Source organism: Aquarana catesbeiana, linkage group LG12, assembly GCF_042186555.1.
Source record: "Aquarana catesbeiana isolate 2022-GZ linkage group LG12, ASM4218655v1, whole genome shotgun sequence".
Taxonomy (NCBI): Eukaryota; Metazoa; Chordata; class Amphibia; order Anura; family Ranidae; genus Aquarana; species Aquarana catesbeiana.
This window is the reverse complement of record NC_133335.1, coordinates 170,156,946-170,178,878: the sequence shown is the minus strand read 5'-3', so window position 1 is coordinate 170,178,878 and position 21,933 is coordinate 170,156,946. Positions and strand designations below refer to the sequence as shown.

The 21,933-nt window shown below is 43.1% G+C and overlaps 1 protein-coding gene across 1 annotated transcript in view; it reads left to right on the top strand.

Annotated features, from left to right (window-relative positions):
• Positions 1-21,933, top strand: part of ST6GALNAC1 (ST6 N-acetylgalactosaminide alpha-2,6-sialyltransferase 1) — a 316,367-nt gene that overhangs the window by 120,731 nt on the left and 173,703 nt on the right. Inside the window, exon 3 of the mRNA XM_073606205.1 lies at positions 17,259-17,427. Within this exon, the coding sequence (XP_073462306.1) occupies positions 17,259-17,427 (169 nt within the window). The remainder of the gene's footprint in view (positions 1-17,258; positions 17,428-21,933) is intronic.

The following is a 21,933-nucleotide window of genomic DNA, read 5'->3' as shown; positions in this document are numbered from 1 at the left end:
AAAATCTTTTTTAAGCTTTTTGGAAAACATAGGGAAGGGTTATCACCCCTGTGACATTTGTTTTGCTGTCTTTCCTCCTCTTTAGAAGATTTCACCTCACTTTTTGTCCCAATGACAAATGTTTTTTGAAAATTTGGGGTTTTTTGTGGAACAAGGATTGGAAAGCATCAGTGGAAAGGAGAAATGTTTTTCCCATATTAACTCTTACAGGAGAGAATTTCCCTTCCTAGGGGTAGATTTCATCTCACTTCCTGTTGTCCCCTTCCGTTTGCAAGTAGGAGTCGTTTGTAAGTTAGATGATTGAAAGTAGGGGCCTGCCCTATATAATCAGCAAAAATTTGGCCCTTAGGTGTTGTTGTGGCCACAACAACGTAAGCCCTCACAGGGCCCTGCTGTGAAATATTAGATCAAGAATTGTAATTACATGCCTCTGTTGAACAGGGGCAGAAAAACTGGGCCTTTGGTGGTGGTGGTGGTGGTGCTGGTGCCACAACACTGTAAGTCCTCACTCGCTCTTGGTGGGTGCAGAAATGGGCCCTGCTGTGAAATATTAGATCAAGAATTGTAATTACATGCCCCTGTTGAACAGGGGAAGAAAAATTGGGCCTTTGGTGGTGGTGGTGCTGGTGCCACAACACTGCAACCCCTCACAGACACTCTAGTTGGAACGCAGGAATGAGCCCTGCTGCAAAGTATTGCATCAAAAATTGTAATTACACGCCCCTGTTAAACAGGGGCAGAAAAATTGGGCCTTAGGCACTGGTGCTGGTGCCACAACACTGCAACCCCTCACAGACACTCTAGTTGGAACGCAGGAACGAGCCCTGCTGCAAAGTATTGCATCAAAAATTGTAATTACACGCCTCTGTTAAACAGGGGCAGAAAAATTGGGCCTTAGGCACTGGTGCTGGTGCTACAACACTGCAACCCCTCACAGACACTCTAGTTGGAATGCAGGAACGAGCCCTGCTGCAAAGTATTGCATCAAAAATTGTAATTACACGCCCCTGTTAAACAGGGGCTGAAAAATTGTGCCTTAGGCACTGGTGGTGGCGCCCATAACCAAAAATGTTCTTACAAGCTATCAGCGTGATGATTGAGGAGGAAGAGGATAATTACTCAGGGATAGTCACTCAGCATCAGCATAGGCAGTCTTTGAAGGGATCTGAGATTTCAAAAAAAATTACAAAAAAGTTACATCAGCATCAGGTGCTTGGTAGCTGGTGGTGATCCAAGACTGATTCATTTTTATGAAGGTCAGTCGATCGACCGAGTCGGTGGACAGATGCACCCTGTGATCGGTTACCACGCCTCCAGCAGCACTGAATGTGCGTTCCGAAAGAACGCTGGATGCAGGACAGGCCAGTAGCTCAATTGCGTACTGTGCAAGCTCTGGTCAGTGATCCATCCTCAAGACCCAGTAACCCAGAGGATTTTCGGTGGGAAAGGTGCCCAAGTCTGATCTTGCCCCTAGGTATTCCTGCACCATGTAAAACAGATGCTGGCGATGGTTGCTGGAACCGATCATACCTTGGGGCTGCGGACCAAAAAATTGTCTGAACGCATCGGTCAGACGGCCACCTTCTCCACCGCTCCTTCTTTGACTGACCGAAGCCTCAGCAACACGTTGTCCAGAAACAGGAGTTTGTAACCTCCCAGTCTCTGGGAACACGTTGCACAGACCTTTCTGCAAGGCCTCCCGAAGATTTTGGCGCGAACGGCCCATATCGTTCGCAATTCGGAGAACGACCGAACAGCCGATGTTCGAGTCGAACATGGGTTCGACTCGAACACGAAGCTCGTCCCTAATCATGAGCTTGTGTGAGGAAATGCTCCTGATGTTGCTGTTGCAGGACCAGAGTTCGTTGCTACTGGACTCATCTATTGATGCTGGCAACATGCAGGCAGGCATGTGGTGAAATTTGTGTTTTTTCAACATTTTTATATGTTCAAAAATTATCAGAAGCATTTTCCCCTTTTAAAAAAGGTTAGGGAAAATTTGCACCTGAATCGCACCAGAACCGGTGAACAGAAAGCACAGGACGCTGGACTGCAAACCGCAGATATGTGAACCCAGCCTAACAGGTGTTCTAGTTTATCTCCACTCTGTCCAAAACTAAAAATAAGGTTTGCCTTTAGTTATACTTTAAAGGAAATCTATGGTTACGGCATACACTTTCATTTTATAACATCAGTATTGTAACAACCAAACAAACAGTAGTTATATTTAACGATTAGAAAGGTGTTTGCAGCTAAATACGCTCAGATTTGAGAGTGTATACAGCTGTTTAACAAAGTTCACATGTTCACTGTAGCAGGTAAATGCTTTGCAAAGTTGTATATAGCATCAAGTATATGTAAACCCTATCTGAATGATGTGCACTATTTATTTATTTTTTTTATTAAATGCTTCTTTTCATCATTAGTCAGCCTTGCTGTGTCTACATGTGTAAACTTAGCAAAAGCTGGCTGCATGGTGTTTCTAGGACTGGTTTCCTGGTACTGACAACAATGGACCATGCCTTTGTAATTTGCATATCTCCCAACAGTTCAGAATTCCGCAGAACTGGCCTGGCTTGTGATACAAATCCACAGTTCAGTGGACCCGAGCATTATCTGCTCAACACTCCACTGACTGGTATTGCTATTATAATTCCAAGTTGTCACTATTTAGAATTTCTGGAACTGTGGCAGGATTTTTTTTTTTCCTTGGTCCTTTTAGGTTTATGTAATGCCACGTACACACGAGCGGACTGTCCGGCAGACTTGGTCCGGCGGACCGAAATCCGACAGACAATTCGATCATGTGTGGGCTCCAGCTGACTTTTTTTTCCCAAAAGTCTGACGGACCTAGAAATAAAACATGTTTCAAATCTTTCCGACGAATTCGAGTCCGGTCGAAAAATCTGCACGTCTGTATGCTAGTCTGACGGACTAAAACCAACGCTAAGGCAGCTATTGGCTACTGGCTATCAACTTCCTTATTTTAGTCCGGTCGTACATCATCACGCACAAATCCATCAGACTTTGGTGTAATCGTGTGTAGGCAAGTCCGTTCATTCGGAAAGTCCGTTGGAAGTCTGTCGAAAGTCCGTCGGATAGTCCGTCGGACCAGTCTGGTCGAAAGGTCCGCTCGTGTGTACGCGGCATTAGTATGACTGTCATTCACAGCACAGTAATTATGGAGTATGTTGTGGGCACAAGCATTACAGTCTGTGTACAGAGCTCCCAACTGTCCCTGATTTGGAACAATGTCCTTCTTTCCTCCTCATTTGTCCTTCATTTTGGTCTCATCTATATAGATTCAATTTCTAAATGACTGCATTTGTAAATTTCAAAACCAATATAAAGGAATTGTAGTGGTAAGAAAAGCATTTGTGGGTTTAACAAGTCTTTTTTTTGCATAATTCTCCTTTAAGGGGGCGTGGCAGGGGGTGTGTCCTATGCTTACATACTTTTTGCTAATGGGTGTACCTCATTCCCATCTCAGAAAGTTGGGAGGTATGCATAAATGATACTGGCACTTCCATTGTTGAAATAAAGGATAGCATATGCTTTCCCAACCCTCTTCCTTTATATTCATTTCCAGATTACAGGTGGTGTATTCGGGAAGCTTGCATAGCATCACAGTCATTGTGAATGGTTAAAAAATTACTTAAAAATCATGACTCATGTGTTCCATGTCAGCTCTCATGTAGTAAACAGTGACCTAATTTTGACAACAGAGTCATGTTGTTTCCAGTGCTGGAAAATGAGGCACCATACAGCTGTCAACAGGTACCTAATACTCTGCAGTTTTTTTAAGAACTAACATATATTCTCGGAACCACCTTTAAATGGTAGAACATTAAGGACACAGCTACTTCTTCTTGTTAAGGGCTTTTCCTGACCACTTTTATTAACACAAAGTTCGAGTTCAACACATGGGTTTCCCTTGCAGTGGTTTTTGAGCAAAAAAACAAATGTAAATCAGCCTCCTGACTTACACTCTGGCCTCTATCCTCAGTTCAAGGTCGTTCCCTGTCCCCTCCAGACAGTTTTTCTCACACAAACTCAATGCACACAGCTATAAGTTCCTGCTGTACTTACTCCCACCTGCATCCTAGATGGAGCCTTCCTGAGCTCAGCGTAGCTGGCCCCCCTACAATCAGCACAAATAAAAACTCAAGTGTGTTTCTTTAGTGCTACATTTGTGCTGTTTTGTGCCGTACAAATTTACAATTGTGCTGCTTTTATTTTGAAGATATAAGCAATTGTTTTTTCCAGAATATGACATCACCTAGCCCCCCTACAACAGACAAATAGCACAAAACTGGTCTCGTTGGTTAGTTGTACGTTTGTGCTGTTTTGTGCTGTTTAAAATTCCATTCTATCTTTTATCGTTTTTGCGTTATTAATGATTTATTAAAGGTCACCAAAGGTCACTCAGCCCCCCTACAACACCCAAATGACACAAAACTGGTCTCGTTGGTTAGTGCTACGTTTGTGCTGTTTTGTGCTGTTTAAAATTCTGTTCTATCCCTTATCGTTTTTGCGTTATTAATGATTTATTAAAGGTCACCAAAGGTCACTCAGCCCCCCTACAACACCCAAATGACACAAAACTGGTCTCGTTGGTTAGTGCACGTTTGTGCTTTTTTGTGCTGCTAAAATTTCTGTTCTATCTTTTATCGTTCTTGCGTTATTAATGATTTATGAAAGGTCACTTAGCCCCCCTACAACGCCCAAATGACACAAAACTGGTCTTGCTATTTGGTGCTACGTTTGTGCTGTTTTGTACGTCTAACATTTCCATTCTATCTTTTATCGTTTTTGCGTTATTAATGATTTATTAAAGGTCACCAAAGGTCACTCAGCCGCCCTACAACACCCAAATGACACAAAACTAGTCTCGTTGGTTAATGCTGTTTTGTGCTGCTAAAATTTCCGTTCTATCTTTTATCGTTTTTGTTTTACTAATGATTTATTGAAGGTCATCAAAGGTCACTCAGCCCCCCTACAACACCCAAATGATACGAAACTTGTCTTGTTGGTTAGTGCTACGTTTGTGCTGGTTTGTGCTGCTAAAATTTTTATTTGTGCTGTTATGGTTAAGTTATAACTGTTTTTTTTTTTCAAACCCCACATACTTTGCCCCCCCTACAATCAGCGCAAATAAAAACTCAAGTGTGTTTCTTTAGTGTTACGTTTGTGCTGGTTTGTGCTGCTAAAAAAAATGTTGTGCTTTATGGTTTTTAAGTTATAACTGTTTTTTTTAAATCCCACCCACTTTGCCCCCCCCCTACAATCAGCACAAATGAAAACTCAAGTGTGTTTCTTTAGCGCTACGTTTGTGCTGTTTAAATTTTCATTCTATCTTTTATCGTTTTTGCGTTAATAATTTTTTTAACGGTCACCAAAGGTCACTGAGCCACCCTACAACACCCAAAAGACACGAAATTGGGCTGGTTGGTTAGTGCCTCATTTGTGCTGCTAAAATTTGTATTTGTGCTGTTATGGTTTTTTAGTTATAACAGCTTGTTTATATTTGATAACACCCCACCCACTTTGCACCCCATGTTATTAAATCTTAAAAACAAACATACTATTTGTTAGTGCTACCTTTGTGCTTTTTTGTGTCATAAAAATAAAAATTTGTGCTGCTTTCATTTTTAAGATAACAGCAATTTGTTTTTTCCAGACGATGACATCACCCCGCTCTCCTGCCACATACCTGGTTAGTGAGCTCCTGGTTAGACAGCAGCCATGGGAGCACAGCAAGGTATGAGTGCCTGTGATCAGTCCAGTAGACTGCATGGTGGCAGCGGTCAGCAGGTGGATGTGGCAGCAGAACCGGTTGGTGGCAGATGAGCTGGCACTAGCTGTGTGAAATTGGCACCCCATGTTTGTAAAACCTGAAAAAAATATACTATTCGTTTGTGCCACATTTGTGCTGATTTGTGCCGCAAAAATGAGCATTTGCGCCGATGTGGTTTCGGAGATACTGTGCCTTATATTTGCTGAAACCCCACCCACTTTGCACCCCATGTTGCTGAATTTTAAAAACAAACACGCTATTCGTTTGTGCCGCATTTGTGGGGGCAGGGGACAGGGGGGCAGGAGTCCGTACGAGCTCGGAGGTCTTAGACCCTGGAGCGCTTCTCTCCGGTCTCCTCCTCCAGAGCTTGGTGCCACATTGGGAGTCCCATACGGGCCCCTTCAGTACTACCTTCAAAGCGATCAGCTCCTGGAAGGAATCCCCTTCATCGTCGGGGGGGCAGGGCTTTCCGGGGTGTCTGTGTCTCTCCCCGGCCTGCCCGGTGTCAGGATCAGGAACAGGCGGGCTCCTCCCCCAGCGATGAGTAAGTGGGGGCAGAGCCTCGGCAGGGGAATCGTGCTGCTACCGCCCCCAGGCCCTTTACCTCCATGGCTGGTGGCTCTCCCAGGACCAGCCAGCACCAGGTGATGTCAGAGCTGCGGAGGAGCGGCGTTGTGAGACCAGCGGCGAGCGCCCAGGGCGCTGGGCGCTCCGGTAAGGTGACCCAGAAATCGGTGGGTGGAGCTGGTCCAAGAATCCGGAACACTGTTCGGCACTCTTCTGTTATCAGGGAGGCCTACAGGGTCTACGGGGAATCCACATGGTTGAGGTATGACGAGCAGTTCCAGCAGCAGAGATCTATCCGCTCATCCTTGCGGTGGGACCACAAGGACATTAGTTTGTGGATGCGACTTATGACCTCGGCGCGGGCCCCTAATCAGTTTTTTCTAGGGGGGGCCAGTGGCACATCTACTCCCCGGACAACCGGCCGCAAAGAAAAGGGGTGTCTGCTGGCAGTACAATGAGGGCTCCTGCAAGTTTGGGGGGCTTGCCGTTACCAGCACGAGTGCTCTGGCTGCGGAGGTTTGCATCCCTTGTCTCACTGCTTCAAACAGGGGAAGGGCCGTGCTGGTGAGTCTGCTAACAAAAGGGATGACGTTAGTGAGGGTGGAAAGGATACGGCCTTTCCTCGATAGATATCCGGATCGGGAGGCTGCTCGGTTGTTAGGGGTGGGTTTCTCCAAAGGCTTTCGCATACCTTGTTCCCTGGCCTCTGTTCCACCAGTGTCCCAGAACTTGCGTTCGGCCTTGCAACATCCTGCAGTGGTTTCTGAGAAATTGCGGAATGAACTTGAGTTGGGCCTTTCCCCTGGGGGTCGTGCTTAAAGTGCGTTTTCACGGTGACAATCTTGGGGTGGTACAGGTCATCAATCCTTGTCGCCACCCATGGTCCGACTTCTTCAGCGCCTAGTGTTACGTTGTCTACAGTTAAATGTTTTTCTTTATGCTGTTCACCTCCCAGGAGTTGAGAACGGCTTAGCTTACGCATTGTCTCGCTTTCAGTGGGGCAGGTTCCAGGAGTTGGCACTGGCAGTGGAGCAACACAGGGCCCCTTGTCCCGAATGCCTGTGGAGGATTGCCTTGGGGTCGTCTCCGGATGGATCATACGGTCAGTGTGTAACATGACGTGGGCAGTCTATAATAAATTATGGCAAGAGTGGTTGTCTTTGCTGCAGCAGGCTGTGGTGGAGCAAGAGGGCCCGGAGGTGAGGTTGCTGGTCCTTTACTTTGTTTCACAGAAACTTGGAGGGGGTGTTGGTGTCAGTCATGAAGCGGAAATTGGCAGGATTAGCATTTTTCTTCAAATTGCAAGGCTGTCGTGATTTCACAAAAGATTTTTGAGTCCGACAGGCTCTAAAGGGGTATCGTGAGTCTCAGAAGTGCAGGGATTCCAGGCGCCCTGTTTCTTTTGATATTCTGCAAAATGTTTAAAACGGTCTTCTCTCTGGCTTTTTTTGTAGCTTTTCGGATTAGCGAACTAGTCAGCCCTTCCAAGAGGGTCCATGGGGGTATGTTGGATCGGGAGGTCACCTGTGGGGAGGACAGGGTATTCCTGCTTTTGCAATGGTCCAAAACGGATCAGGCTGGCAGGGGCAGAAGGGTTCAGATTTTTGCTGTGCCGGCTTTGCCCTTGTGTCTGGTGGGTGCTGTCAGAGAGTTTCTCACAGTGCCTCCGGATTTGGCTGAGTTCTTTTTATTACATGCAGACGGGTCTCCCTTGTCCAGATTTCAATTCATATCCATTTTCTGTAAATGTTTAAGGGCATTGGGTTTGGAGGAGAAAGAATCTCGCACTCATTCCGAATTGGGGCGGCCACAGAAGCCGCCAGGTGTGGGGTGGATGACGAGGGGCCAAGCGTATTGGTAAGTGGGAATCGAAAAGGTTCCAGCTATATGTTCATCCTCATCTGTTGTCTGATTAGGGGGGTAGGTCATTTTGTGAGTGTTCTGTGTTGTTAAGCCTGTGTTTGCATGCTTGTTTGGTGTTATTTGTGGTGTTGTTTCTTCACTTTCAGGTAGTGTGATGGGCCTTGTCTGGATACTGGGCCACTCCTATGTGTTTTGGGGGGCCAGGCGAGCAGACGTTAGGCCCAATGGTAGGCAACTAGGCATTTCTAGGCAGGAAGCTTGTGTCCGCTGGTTGGGGGTACCGGGCATGCTGTGGAGCAGAATGGTGCCGGAAGTGCATCGCTTTGCACGACTGGATAGACCGCCGAACATTCTGGTGCTACACATTGGCGGCAATGATTTAGGAATGAGGTCCATGTTGGACATCATTTGTGATTGCAAGTTTGATTTCCTGCGGCACCGCATGGCCTTCCCAGATATACTCATTGTGTGGTCCGATATCATTGCTCAGACAACTTGGCATTTGGCTAGGTCGGTGGTGCGGCTCAATAAGGCCCGCAGGAAGGTCAACAGGGAGGTAGGCAGATTTGTAGTTAGGAATGGGGGCCTGGTTATCTGGCATTTGAAACTGGAAACGGATACTTGGGGATACCTTTGGGGTGATGGGGTACACCTCAATGTGGTAGGAACTGATTTGTGGGCCCTGGGGTTGCAGAATGGTATTCAGAGAGCTTTGAGGGTGTGAAGGGGCACTCAAGGGTAAGGTCTTCCCCTTGTGCACTGTGGCAGAGGTTGGTCTTTGCTGGCGAATGAAGAAACCTCAGATAAGGAAGGATTCGGGACCCATCGGTGGTATAGGTCCCTCTGGTGTACTGTATTCCAGGTAACGCGGTTTAGCTGGAATTGGTTAATGGGTGCACTGCGCTTAGTGGGTTATCTCCGAGCCAGTATGTCGGCTGGAGGCCTAGTTTAGTAAAAGGTACCGCAGTGCATTCTTGAACATACGATAGTTTGGGGTTCCTGCAAAGACCAACGTGATTAGTGACTGATGGGTTTTGGTTTAATAAATGTTTTTTACGGTTTATGTTCATTTAGGTTTATTTGTTAATAAAGAGGCTGATACAGCCAATTTTTTACTCCATTTATGGTGTGGTCTCCATTAATGGGATTTAATGGTAAGGGTGGGATGGAGTATGGGGTTGGTCTGGCAGTTATTGGCTAAGGATGGAACATCTGTTCTACAATGGTCATGCCTTTTCCAGGGTACAGTATGAAGTGCAGTGCCCGTTACAGTGAGAGGGGCATTACATTAAGAAAACCCAAGCTGAGTATAGGTTCTCTAAGTTCTGTATGTAAGATTTAATAAGGTGTAAAGTCAGGGTGGTTTGGCAGCATATAATGCACAATATCTCCGAAACCAAAGCGGCACAAAAGTTTATTTTTGCGGCACAAACCAGCACAAACGCAGCATAAACGAATGGCGTGTTTGTTTTTAAAATGCAACAACATGGATTGCAAAGTGGGTGGGGTTTAAGCAACTATAACGCACAATATCCCTGAAACCAAAGCGGCACAAAAATGTATTTTTGCGGCACAAACGCGGCACAAATGGCATGTTTATTTCTAAAATTCAGCAACATGGGGTGCAAAGTGGATGGGGTTTCAGCAGCTATAACGCACAATATCTCCGAAACCAAAGCGGCACAAACATTTATTTTTGCAGCACAAACCAGCACAATTACGGCACAAACGAATGTTTGTTTTTAAAATCCAGCAACATGGGGTGTAAAGTGGGCGGGGCTTACATTAAATTGAATAGCTAATATCTCAGAAGCTGAACCGGCAAAAAACGCTAATTTTTGCGGCACAAATCAGCACAAACGCGGCACAAACAAATAGTATATTTTTATTCAGGTTTTACAAATATGGGGTGCCAACTTCACACAGCTAGTGCCAGCTCATCTGCCACCAGCAGGTTCTGCTGCCACATCCACCTGCTGACTGCCACCATGCAGTCTACTGGACTGATCACAGGCACTCATACCTCTCTGTGCTCCCATGGCTGCTGTCTAACCAGGAGCTCACTAACCAGGTATGTGGCAGGAGGGCGGGGTGATGTCATTGTCTGGAAAAAAACAAATTGCTATTATCTTAAAAATAAAAACAGCACAAAATGACACAAAAAAGCACAAAGCTAGCACTAACAAATAGTATGTTTGTTTTTAAGATTTAATAACATGGGGTGCAAAGTGGGTGGGGTGTTATCAAATATAAACAAGCTGTTATAACTAAAAAAACATAACAGCACAAATAAAAATGTTAGCAGCACAAAACAGCACACATGAGGCACTAACCAACCAGCCTATTTTTGTGTCTTTTGGTTGTTGTAGGGTGGCTCAGTGACCTTTGGTGACCTTTAATATATTATTAATAACGCAAAAATGATAAAAGAATGAAAATTTAAACAGCACAAACGTAGCACTAAAGAAACACACTTGCGTTTTCATTTGTGCTGATTGTAGGGGGGGCAAAGTGAGTGGGGCTTGAAAAAAAAACAGTTATAACTTAAAAACCATAACAGCACAAATAAAAATTTTAGCAGCACAAACTAGCACAAACGTAGCACTAACCAACGAGACCAGTTTCGTGTCATTTGGGTGTTGTAGGGGGGCTGAGTGACCTTTGGTGACCTTTAGTAAATCATTAATAACGCAAAAACGATAAAAGATAGAATGGAAATTTTAGCAGCACAAAACAGCACAAACATAGAACTAACCAACAAGACCAGTTTCGTGTGATTGAGCATTGTGGGGGGGCTGAGTGACCTTTGGTGACCTTTAATAAATCATTAATAATGCAAAAAAAATAAAAGATAGAACGGAAATTTTAGCAGCACAAAACAGCACAAATGTAGCACTAAAGAAACACACTTGAGTTTTTATTTGTGCTGATTGTAGAGGGGGCAAAGTGAGTAGGGTTTGAAAAAAAAAAAACTGTTATAACTTAAAAACCATAACAGCACAAATAAAAGTTTTAGCAGCACAAACGAGCACAAACGTAGCACTAACCAACGAGACCAGTTTTGTGTCATTTGGGTGTTGTAGGGGGGCTGAGTGACCTTTGGTGACCTTCAATAAATCATTAATAACGCAAAAATGATAAAAGATAGAACAGAAATTTTAGCAGCAGAAAACAGCACAAACATAGCACTAACCAACGACTATTTTTGTGTCATTTGGGTGTTGTTGGGGGGCTGAGTGACCTTTGGTGACCTTTAATAAATCATTAATAATTCAAAAACGATAAAAGGTAGAACGAAATTTTAAACAGCACAAAACAGCACAAACGTACAACTAACCAACAAGACCAGTTTTGTGCCATTTGGCTGTTGTAGGGGGGCTAGGTGATGTCATAGTCTGGAAAAAACAATTGCTAATATCTTCAAAATAAAAGCAGCACAAATGTAAATTTATACGGCACAAAACAGCACAAACGTAGCACTAAAGAAACACACTTGAGTTTTTATTTGTGCTGATTGTAGGGGGGCCAGCTTCACTGAGATGCCTTCCTGACTCCTGGCAGAGACCTCCTCTGTGCACCAGGGTGAAGCCCTGGACCATAGTTGCATCTCTAATAAAAGCCCTGTACACATAGTTACATAGTAGGCGAGGTTGAAAAAAGACAAAAGTCCAACCTATGTGTGTGATTATATGTCAGTATTACATTGTAACACAACTACACAATCAGTGTGCTGGTTGTTTGCAAAACCTGGATCTATAATTGGAGACTCCCTACCTCCCAAGTCTCTATGAAGACTCTGGGCTACAGGTCCCAAACAAAGTTTTACTAATCTCAAGGAACCTGATAATCCATTTACTTCTGCATTGGACAAGCACCCTGGAGCCCTTCACCCCCTTACTTTTGTTTGTTTGGAATGAGCAGTGCACATGACCACTAAGGCCCCATGTACACGGGACGCTGCTAAAGACACGTTCAGAGGCAGTCAGACACTTTTTTCAACTGCCCCTGAACTCATTCAATGTTATCCTATGTGACTATCCTATGTGTACACAGTCTCGTTTACTGCCTTTTTTTTGCAGCTGCGTTTAACAGCGTTTCTTTGGAAGCAAAAAAATGGGTTCAGACGCAGAAGATTTCCTACGTTTCAGAAACCAAACGCGGCTAAACGTGGTACTGGTGTTTAGCCCCGTTTTCATTTATAAGCGTTTTTAAAGGTGCTCTACTTTTTTTACATTAAAAATCTAAAAAATGATGGCAAATGATGAAAAACCATTGACATTTTTTTTTTTTAAACTTGTAATTGCTTGCAATGATTCATAGACCATTTATATACCCTAATGAGCCCTTGATCCAATCCAATACACCACTAGCATTGCTGTTATCAGAAGTGTAATTGTTATTTGACCCATATGTTGTTAGATTTGAACAAGCAACTTGTGGCAGGTGAAGTGGCAAGTGGACAATCCACAACTTGTGGTAGGTGACGTGACAAATGACAATCCGCAACTTGGGGCAGGTGATGTGGCAAATGACAATCCGCAACTTGTGGCAGGTGATGTGGCAAGTGACATGGCAAGTGGACAGTCCACAACTTGTGACAGGTGACGTGGCAAGTGGACAATCCGCAACTTGTGGCAGGTGATGTGGCAAGTGGACAATCCACAACTTGTGGCAGGTGACGTGGCAAGTGGACAATCCACAAGTTGTGGATTGTCCAAAATTAAAAGAAGATGTACATATTTTCTTGGCCAACAAATTTTTAACTGTGGATGTGGTGTTCATTCAGAAAAAATGTAAATATTGTAAGGTGCATGCTCTGGGCACAAAAGACACCTGTCTAATGCATCTGAGATTCCATTCAATCTGCAGGTCTGGATGAAATTTTAAGGTCTTTCAAACAAAATGAGTCAACTCACCGATGGCATCAATTTTTTTAATTTCTCTGAATTTCTGCACAAATGTTGGAACTAAATTCTACTGGTGTATGGTCATCTTAAACAAGAAGTACGGCCAAAGCTTGTTTGGCTGTACTTCTCCTGTGGATCACAGGAGTGCAGTTTGTTCTGCACTCCTGTGACCAGTTTTTAGCAGACAGATGTGTTGGCTGACGTCACAGAGCCTGTCCAGGCTCTGGCAAGATCGCAACACTGAAGTTGGGATCTGCCCACATGCCTGGACCAGCACCTGCTCAACCTCTCAGCAAGCTGCTGAGAGCCTAAGCTGGATGCTCCCACCACCTCCATAGAACAGCGCTCCAGTGAGCGAGGGGAGGGGGGGAGAGCAGACAGTGACCAGCTCTCTGCTCAGGGAGGCCTGAGAACCGAGTGACCAGCAGTGTTTGATCGCTTGGTTCTCAGTCTTATGCCCTGTACACAGGGTCGGACTTTGTTCGGACATTCCGACAACAAAATCCTAGGATTTTTTCCGACGGATGTTGGCTCAAACTTGTCTTGCATACACACGGTCACACAAAGTTGTCGGAAAGTCCGATCGTTCTAAACGCGGTGACGTAAAACATGTACGTCGGGACTATAAACGGGCAGTGGCCAATAGCTTTCATCTTTTTATTTATTCTGAGCATGCGTGGCACTTTGTCCGTCGGATTTGTGTACACGTGATTGGAATTTCCGACAACGGATTTTGTTGTCTGAAAATTTTATAGCAAGCTCTCAAACTTTGTGTGTCGGAAAATCCGATGGAAAATGTGTGATGGAGCCTACACACGGTCGGAATTTCCGACAACAAGGTCCTATCACACATTTTTCGTCGGAAAATCCGATCGTGTGGCATTAGAACCGACGGAGGACAGATGCAACATCGGACCAATGTTGCATCCACCTAGGTAGGTATGATTCTGCAAAAAGTCACAAGTTATGGCCAGCTTAACACTGGCTTAACCATGTTGAAATTCCCCTACCCCCATTTATTAATATGCACCAAAAGGTGACAGCTTAAATCCCTGTACACATGGGCTGAATATTGGGCGGTATTGGCGGGGGCAATAAAAATTAACCAACATTCGACCCGTGTGTAGCAGCCGGTCCAACAGAACCCGGTCAAACGTCTGGCTTCTGTTGAAAGGTCAGGACTGAAAAAGGTCTTCTGATAGGCATCCGATCAGCGCTTTCAATGGCTGGGAACACTGACCAGTGTGTGTGTTCTGGCGGTGGGGCGTCCCACTGTCAGAACACAATAGCTCAGCGGGGAGATCGCTGTACTAACATAGGATTGTCCTCCTCCCGAACCCTTTAGTTTTTTTTTTGGTTCAGTCAGCTGGGTTGAACGAAAAAAAACTGGTAGTGTGTACAGCATCTGTTATTTCCGCAAGATTTTATAATTTTTGTTATGCTTCCATGCAAATCTCAAAATACCTGCTATTCTAAAATCAAGATTCCCACCATACTCTAGACATCTGCATTTCTGTAAACAATATTGGGAGTGTACAGATTCAATTTGAGCTATTTTGGGGGGTAAAATGTTATTTGGCTATGGTAGAAAACTATGATGACGCTGAACGTTCCAGTTGAATTAAAAGAATAGTGTGTTTTCAAATGAACACACATTTTATTTATTTTTGTAGTGGTTACCAAAGTAAATCTGTGTTAATACTATGGGCATTCAAGTAAAAAACTACGAGAACCCCCTGTCGGGGCTTTAAAGCAGCCAATGAGATGCAGTATAGACAATTGAAAAAATTGATTTTATTGATACAAAAAGTATAAATAACATATTAAAAAATCGCTAAATGAATTCTGACTGTTTGAGTCAGGACATGAATTGGATATAGCATACAATTGCAGCGGACTATGCCTATAATTAGAACCAATGCAAAATACAATGTATTATAGAGCAACCACAGTTTTCTCAAATGTTGAATCCTTAAAATTGATAACAACAGACAATGCCTATAAATAAGGCAATATGCAATGCAGTATATGTAGGACAACGAGAGTTGTATGTATAAATCCTGACGCTTTTCGACCCTTGCTGGGTCTTCTTCAGAGGATGGTTGTCCACTGTGAAAAGGTCAACATATATCAAACATAACATTAGATTCAACAATAACAAACCTATATATGTATACCATGTAACATATCTGCCTAGGTTGTATAGTTACCTATCACAGGATTTCTGGCGTTTTAGAGTGTTTAAGGTGATGCGATTCCTCCTATGTTCCCTTGTCTCCCCCGTGTTGGGCCAACTCCCCAGGGAACGAGCGGTGGACCAAATATGTCTTGCGAGGGATCACGCCTACATGCCCCCCATACAGGAGGGGGAAGGAGAGAAAGGGACAACAGGCGACCCGAACTGCACCCAGATAGGTTCACGTTAGTACTAGAAAGAAAGTAAGAAACGAGGGGTCAGTTGGTTCTTCCACATAGTTAGGAAGTTCCCCTATTATGGAGTTGTATAGAGTTGTTAGATTATAGGTCCATGGGTATGCAGGAAGGCAATTGCTGGAGATAAGAAGAAGAAGAAGAGGGGGGGGAGGGACGGAGAAGAGGGGAGGGGGAAAAAACATGGTGGGAAAAAAAAAGGGAGAAAGGGGGGGAGGGAAAAGGGGGGGGAAGGGAAGAAAAAGAGGGGGAAGGAGGAGAAAGCGTGTAAGGAAAAGTGAGGAGAAAAGAAAAGGAGTGAACATGAAGGTGTGAGTGAATAACAGGAATGAACATGGGCATTCAAGTATTTATTCAGATTCCTAATAAGCAGTACATTAGCTTTAAAACAATCCTTTACTGACTTCTGTAGCTGTAGGCACTGTTGAGCAATTCATCAGCAGTTTACAGTAGAAGCTATGAAATCATTAAAGTCATTCCTGCAGAAGCACAGGCCAACATGCTCCCTCTCACACCAGTGACTCAGTAACATCCCAGCCTTCTAATATGTAATGTAAACACAGAGCATCACCTGCACAAATAACATGTGATTATGGCTTTCCAGTAGTGAGTGTACAGCTTGTATAACAGTGTAAATTTTCTGTCCCCTCAAAATAACTCAACAGACAGCCAATAATATCTAAACCGCTGGAAACAAAAGTGAGTACACCCCTAAGTGAAAATGTCCAAATTGGGCCCAAAGTGTCAATATTTTGTGTGGCCACCATTATTTTCCAGCACTGCCCTAAACCTCTTGGGCATGGAGTTCACCAGAGCTTCACCGGTTGCCACTGTCCTCTTCCACTCTTCCATGACGACATCACGGAGCTGGTGGATTTTAGAGACCTTGCGCTCCTCCACCTTCCGTTTGAGGATGCCCCACAGATGCTCAATAGGGTTTAGGTCTGGAGATATGCTTAGCCAGTGCGTCACCTTTACCCTCAGCTTCTTTAGCAAGACAGTGGTTGTCTTGGAGGTGTGTTTGGAGTTGTTATCATGTTGGAATACTGCCCTGCGGCCCAGTCTCTGAAGGGAAGGGACCATGCTCTGCTTCAGTATGTCATAGTACATGTTGACATTCATGGTTTCTTCAATGAACTGTAGCTCCCCAGTGCTGGCAGCACTCATGGAGCCCCAGGTCACTCTTGTTTTTGTATTCCTCTCCTGGTTGCCACCACACACGCTTGACACCATCTGAACCAAATAAGTTTATTTTGGTCTCATCAGACCACAGGACACGTAATCCATGTCCTTCGTCTGCTTGTCTTCAGAAAACTGTTTGCGGGCGTTCTTGTGCATCATCTTTGGAAGAGGCTTCCTTCTGGGACAACAGCCATGCAGACCAATTTGATGCAGTGTGTGGCGTATGGTCTGAGCACTGACATGCTGACCCCCCACCCCTTCAACCTTTGCAGCAATGCTGGCAGCACTCATACTTATACATTGAAAAGATATAATAAAATATTTACATAAATGTAAGGGGTGTACACACTTGTGTGAGATACTGTACATAATACAAGGTTTTAAAAAAACAACATCTATTACTACAATTATTTACATCAAGCTGATCACTTTTATTTGTACAATATATGTCAAGAAATCATTGAGAGGACTATATATTTATGTGTTTATATTCTTATTTCCTTTATCTTCAGAGTTGCCCTATATCTGTAAAAATCAAGGCTCAAAATTCATCTTGGCTAAAAGAGAAATTTCTTCCCAAAATCACCATATTTATGGATAATCATCACATCAATAATCGTGAATGGGTCAGACTCGGACACTTTATTCCTCCGTATGGCTGGATGGAATTAAACTACACAGGTATTTATTGGTTGAACTGGAAGGACTTTTGTCTTTTTTCAACCATATTAACATAGTAACTATGTAAGGTAATTCATTTTTTATATACGAATACATTTTAATACTTTAATTTTCATATATATGTAGCACTACCCGCTATGGAGCTTCTTGGGCATATTTGGTTCTGTACTCTGCCCATAGGTGTGCCCACAGGGTGTGGCAGGTATGCCTGGGCACACCCTTATCACCCTGTGTGGTGCAGATTCCCCCTGTTTAGACTCCTGATATTTCACCAAAGCCCCCTAACAGAGCTCTTAAAAAAATAAAATTAAAAAAATAATAATAAAAAATAAATAAAATTGTAAAACATAAAATAATAAAAATAAAAACTACTGACACCATCCACTGCCCTACTGACACCAATTTCTGCCCTAATGACACTGTCCACTTCTCTCCTGATCACCATCAGTAAATGTACAAATTAGGGATGAGCCGAACACCCCCCCAGAACCTGCGAATGGACCGAAAGCTTGCGTGAACTTTAGAACCCCATTAAAGTCTATGGGACTGAAACGTTCAAAATCAAAAGTGCTAAGTTTAAAGGCTAATATGCAAGTTATTGTCATAAAAAGGGTTTGGGGACACGGGTTCTGCCCCAGGGGACATGTATCAATGCAAAAAAAAAATTTTTAAATTGACGTTTTTTCGGGAGCAGTGATTGTAATGATGCTTAAAGTGAAAAAAAAAAAGTGAAATATTTCTTTAAATATCCTACTTGGGGGGTGTCTATAGTATGCCTGTAAAGTGATTTAAAAGATAAATCTGCGGCGCTTTACTAAATAGGCAAAATACTGGGACGCCAAAGAATGTACAAAACTATCCTACCAGGAAGATACAATTAAAAATCCCAGGTATAAAGGCGGAGGGATATGTGATGCGTTAATGCTTACTAATAACTCAAAAGAAGATAATTAAATGTAACATGAAACTAGTAACCAAACCAGGAGATAAAGCTCCAGGTAAAGGTCAGGGTCATATCAATTAATTTTCCACCACTTTTGTGCAACCAAGGATCACGCCAAACCAATGTTGCATCAAAGAGTGAGGCTAATTGTGAACTAAGTAACTTGGATCCAGATAATTGATAGCCGTTTTTATATATAAAATCCCTAATAACATCAAACAATATAATAAGCCCCTGAGTGTGAAATTAGTTAAATCTGTACACTTCAACAATAAAGTATTCTTCAAATTCCACCACTCTAAATAGATACATTTCCAAAATGTGTGCAGATAACATTCAGTGCAGCATCCAAAAATTATATAAAACAAAACAAAAAATGTGTCAAGTGAAATATTGAAACATCCAAAATGCAACAAATGTTTCAAATCTAGAAGTACATAGTAAATAAATAATGAACTACTATAAAGCAATCAGTGTAACATCCAAAAAATTCCTAATTGAGTGTTTAACCACTTCAGCCCCGGAAGGATTTACCCCCTTCCTGACCAGAGCGTTTTTTTCGATTCGGCACTGCATCGCTTTAACTGACAATTGCGTGGTCGTGCGACGTGGCTCCCAAACAAAATTGACGTCCTTTTTTTCCCACAAATAGAGCTTTCTTTTGGTGGTATTTGATCGCCTCTGCGATTTTGATTTTTTGCGCTATAAACAAAATAAGAGCGACAATTTTGAAAAAAACGCATTATTTTTTACATTTTGCTATAATAAATATCCCCCAAAAATATATAAAAAAAACATTTTTTTTCTTCAGTTTAGGCCGATCGTATTCTTCTACATATTTTTGGTAAAAAAAATCACAATAAGCGTTTATTAATTGGTTTGCGCAAACGTTATAGTGTTTACTAAATAGGGGATAGTTTTATGGCATTTTTATTAGTAATTTTTTTTTTTTTACTAGTAATGGCGGCGATCAGCGATTTTTATTGTGACTGCGACGTTATGGCGGACATGTCGGACATTTTTGACACATTTTTGGGACCATTGTCATTTATACAGCGATCAGTGTGATTAAAAATGCACGGATTACTGTGTAAATGACACTGGCAGTGAAGGGGTTAACCACTAGGGGGCGGGGAGGGGTTAAGTGTGTCCTAGGGAGTGATTACTAACTGTAGGAGGATGGGCTGTGTGGGTGACGTCACTGATCTCTGCTCCGATGACAGGGAGCAGAGATCGAGTGACACTTGTCACTAGGCACAACGGGGAGATGCTGCTTACAACAGCATCTCCCCATTCATCCGCTCCGTGAGGCGATCGCGGGTATCCCCGCGGCGATCGAGTCCGCGGGACCCGCGACCCAACTCACGGAGCCCCCGGCCGGCACGCACGCAATGGCACGGCGGGAAATTCAAATGGACGTACAGGTACGCCCATTTGCCCAGCCGTGCCACTCTTCCGACATACATCGGTGTGCGCCGGTCGGGAACCGGTTAAGAGTAAAGTGTAGTGCACCAACAAGTGTAGGAGAACAGTGTCCAACACAAATTAATACACAGAGTGTAATAAACGAATACTGTGACTCCCAAAGTGAACTAAAAAATATTTTGAAAAAAGCAAACAACAAAAGTCCAATATATATTCAAATATAACGTTGAAAGAATCCCATTCATATCTCCTTCATGACAAATTGCAAAAATCTTCCACAAATCCCCAGTGATAAACCAAAAGGTGTATAGAGATAATGGTTCCCCCAGCCTCTCACCTCCCGGCTGAACGATAACAGCCTTATAGCAGCCTCACGATCTCTGTGCTTCCAGGTGGTTTAAAACGAAGTCAGCTCACGACAGAGCGATACCAGCTTTATGGCGGATGATGAAGCAACCTCCCGATCTCCAAGTTGTCCAAACGGGGTTAGCTCAAAAGTAAGGGGAAGGGCTCCATAGTGAAGTATGTAAAATCACCAACTTATATTGCATAATTGACCACTTACATTTAAAAACTTCAATATCAGTAAAAACCTTCAAACCAGCTCACTAACTCACCAATCCTGGCCGCGATCGGGGAGACAGCAGCCGAATAACCCGCTGACGTTTTGTTTTATATAATTTTTGGATGCTGCACTGAATGTTATCTGCACACATTTTGGAAATGTATCTATTTAGAGTGGTGGAATTTGAAGAATACTTTATTGTTGAAGTGTACAGATTTAATTAATTTCACACTCACGGGCTTATTATATTGTTTGATGTTATTAGGGATTTTATATATAAAAACGGCTATCAATTATCTGGATCCAAGTTACTTAGTTCACAATTAGCCTCACTCTTTGATGCAACATTGGTTTGGCGTGATCCTTGGTTGCACAAAAGTGGTGGAAAATTAATTGATATGAACCTGACCTTTACCTGGAGCTTTATCTCCTGGTTTGGTTACTAGTTTCATGTTACATTTAATTATCTTCTTTTGAGTTATTAGTAAGCATTAACGCGTCACATATCCCTCCGCCTTTATACCTGGGATTTTTATTTGTATCTTCCTGGTAGGATAGTTTTGTAAATTCTTTGGCGTCCCAGTATTTTGCCTATTTAGTAAAGCGCCGCAGATTTATCTTTTAACCACTTGAGCCCCGGACCATTATGCTGCCTAAGGACCAGAGGTCTTTTTCCAGTTTGGCACTGCGTCGTTTTAACTGCTAATTGCGCGGTCATGCAATGCTGTACCCAAACGAAATTTGCGTCCTTTTCTTCCCACAAATAGAGCTTTCTTTTGATGGTATTTGATCACCTCTGTGGTTTTTATTTTTTGCGCTATAAACGGAAAAAGACCGAAAATTTTGAAAAAAAACGATATTTTCTACTTTTTGTTGTAAAAAAAATCCAATATACTCAATTTTAGTCATACATTTAGGCCAAAATGTATTCGGCCACATGTCTTTGGTAAAAAAAATGTCAATAAGCGTATATTTATTGGTTTGCGCAAAAGTTATAGCGTCTACAAACTAGGGTACATTTTCTGGAATTTACACAGCTTTTAGTTTATGACTGCCTATGTCATTTCTTGGGTGCTAAAATGGCAGGGCAGTACAAAACCATTTTGGAAAGTAGACACCCCAAGGAAATTGCTGAGAGGCATGTTGAACCCATTGAATATTTATTTTTTTGTCCCAAGTGATTGAATAATGACAAAAAAAAAAAAATATTTACAAAAAGTTGTCACTAAATGATATATTGCTCACACAGGCCATGGGCCTATGTGGAATTGCACCCCAAAATACATTCAGCTGCTTCTCCTGAGTACGGGGATACCACATGTGTGGGACTTTTTGGGAGCCTAGCCGCGTACAGGGCCCCGAAAACCAATCACCGCCTTCAGGATTTCTAAGGGTGTAAATTTTTGATTTCACTCTTCACTGCCTATCACAGTTTTGGAGGCCATGGAATGCCCAGGTGGCACAAAACCCCCCCCAAATGACCCCATTTTGGAAAGTAGACACCCCAAGCTATTTGCTGAGTGGCATATTGAGTCCATGTAATATTTTATATTTTGACACAAGTTGCGGGAAA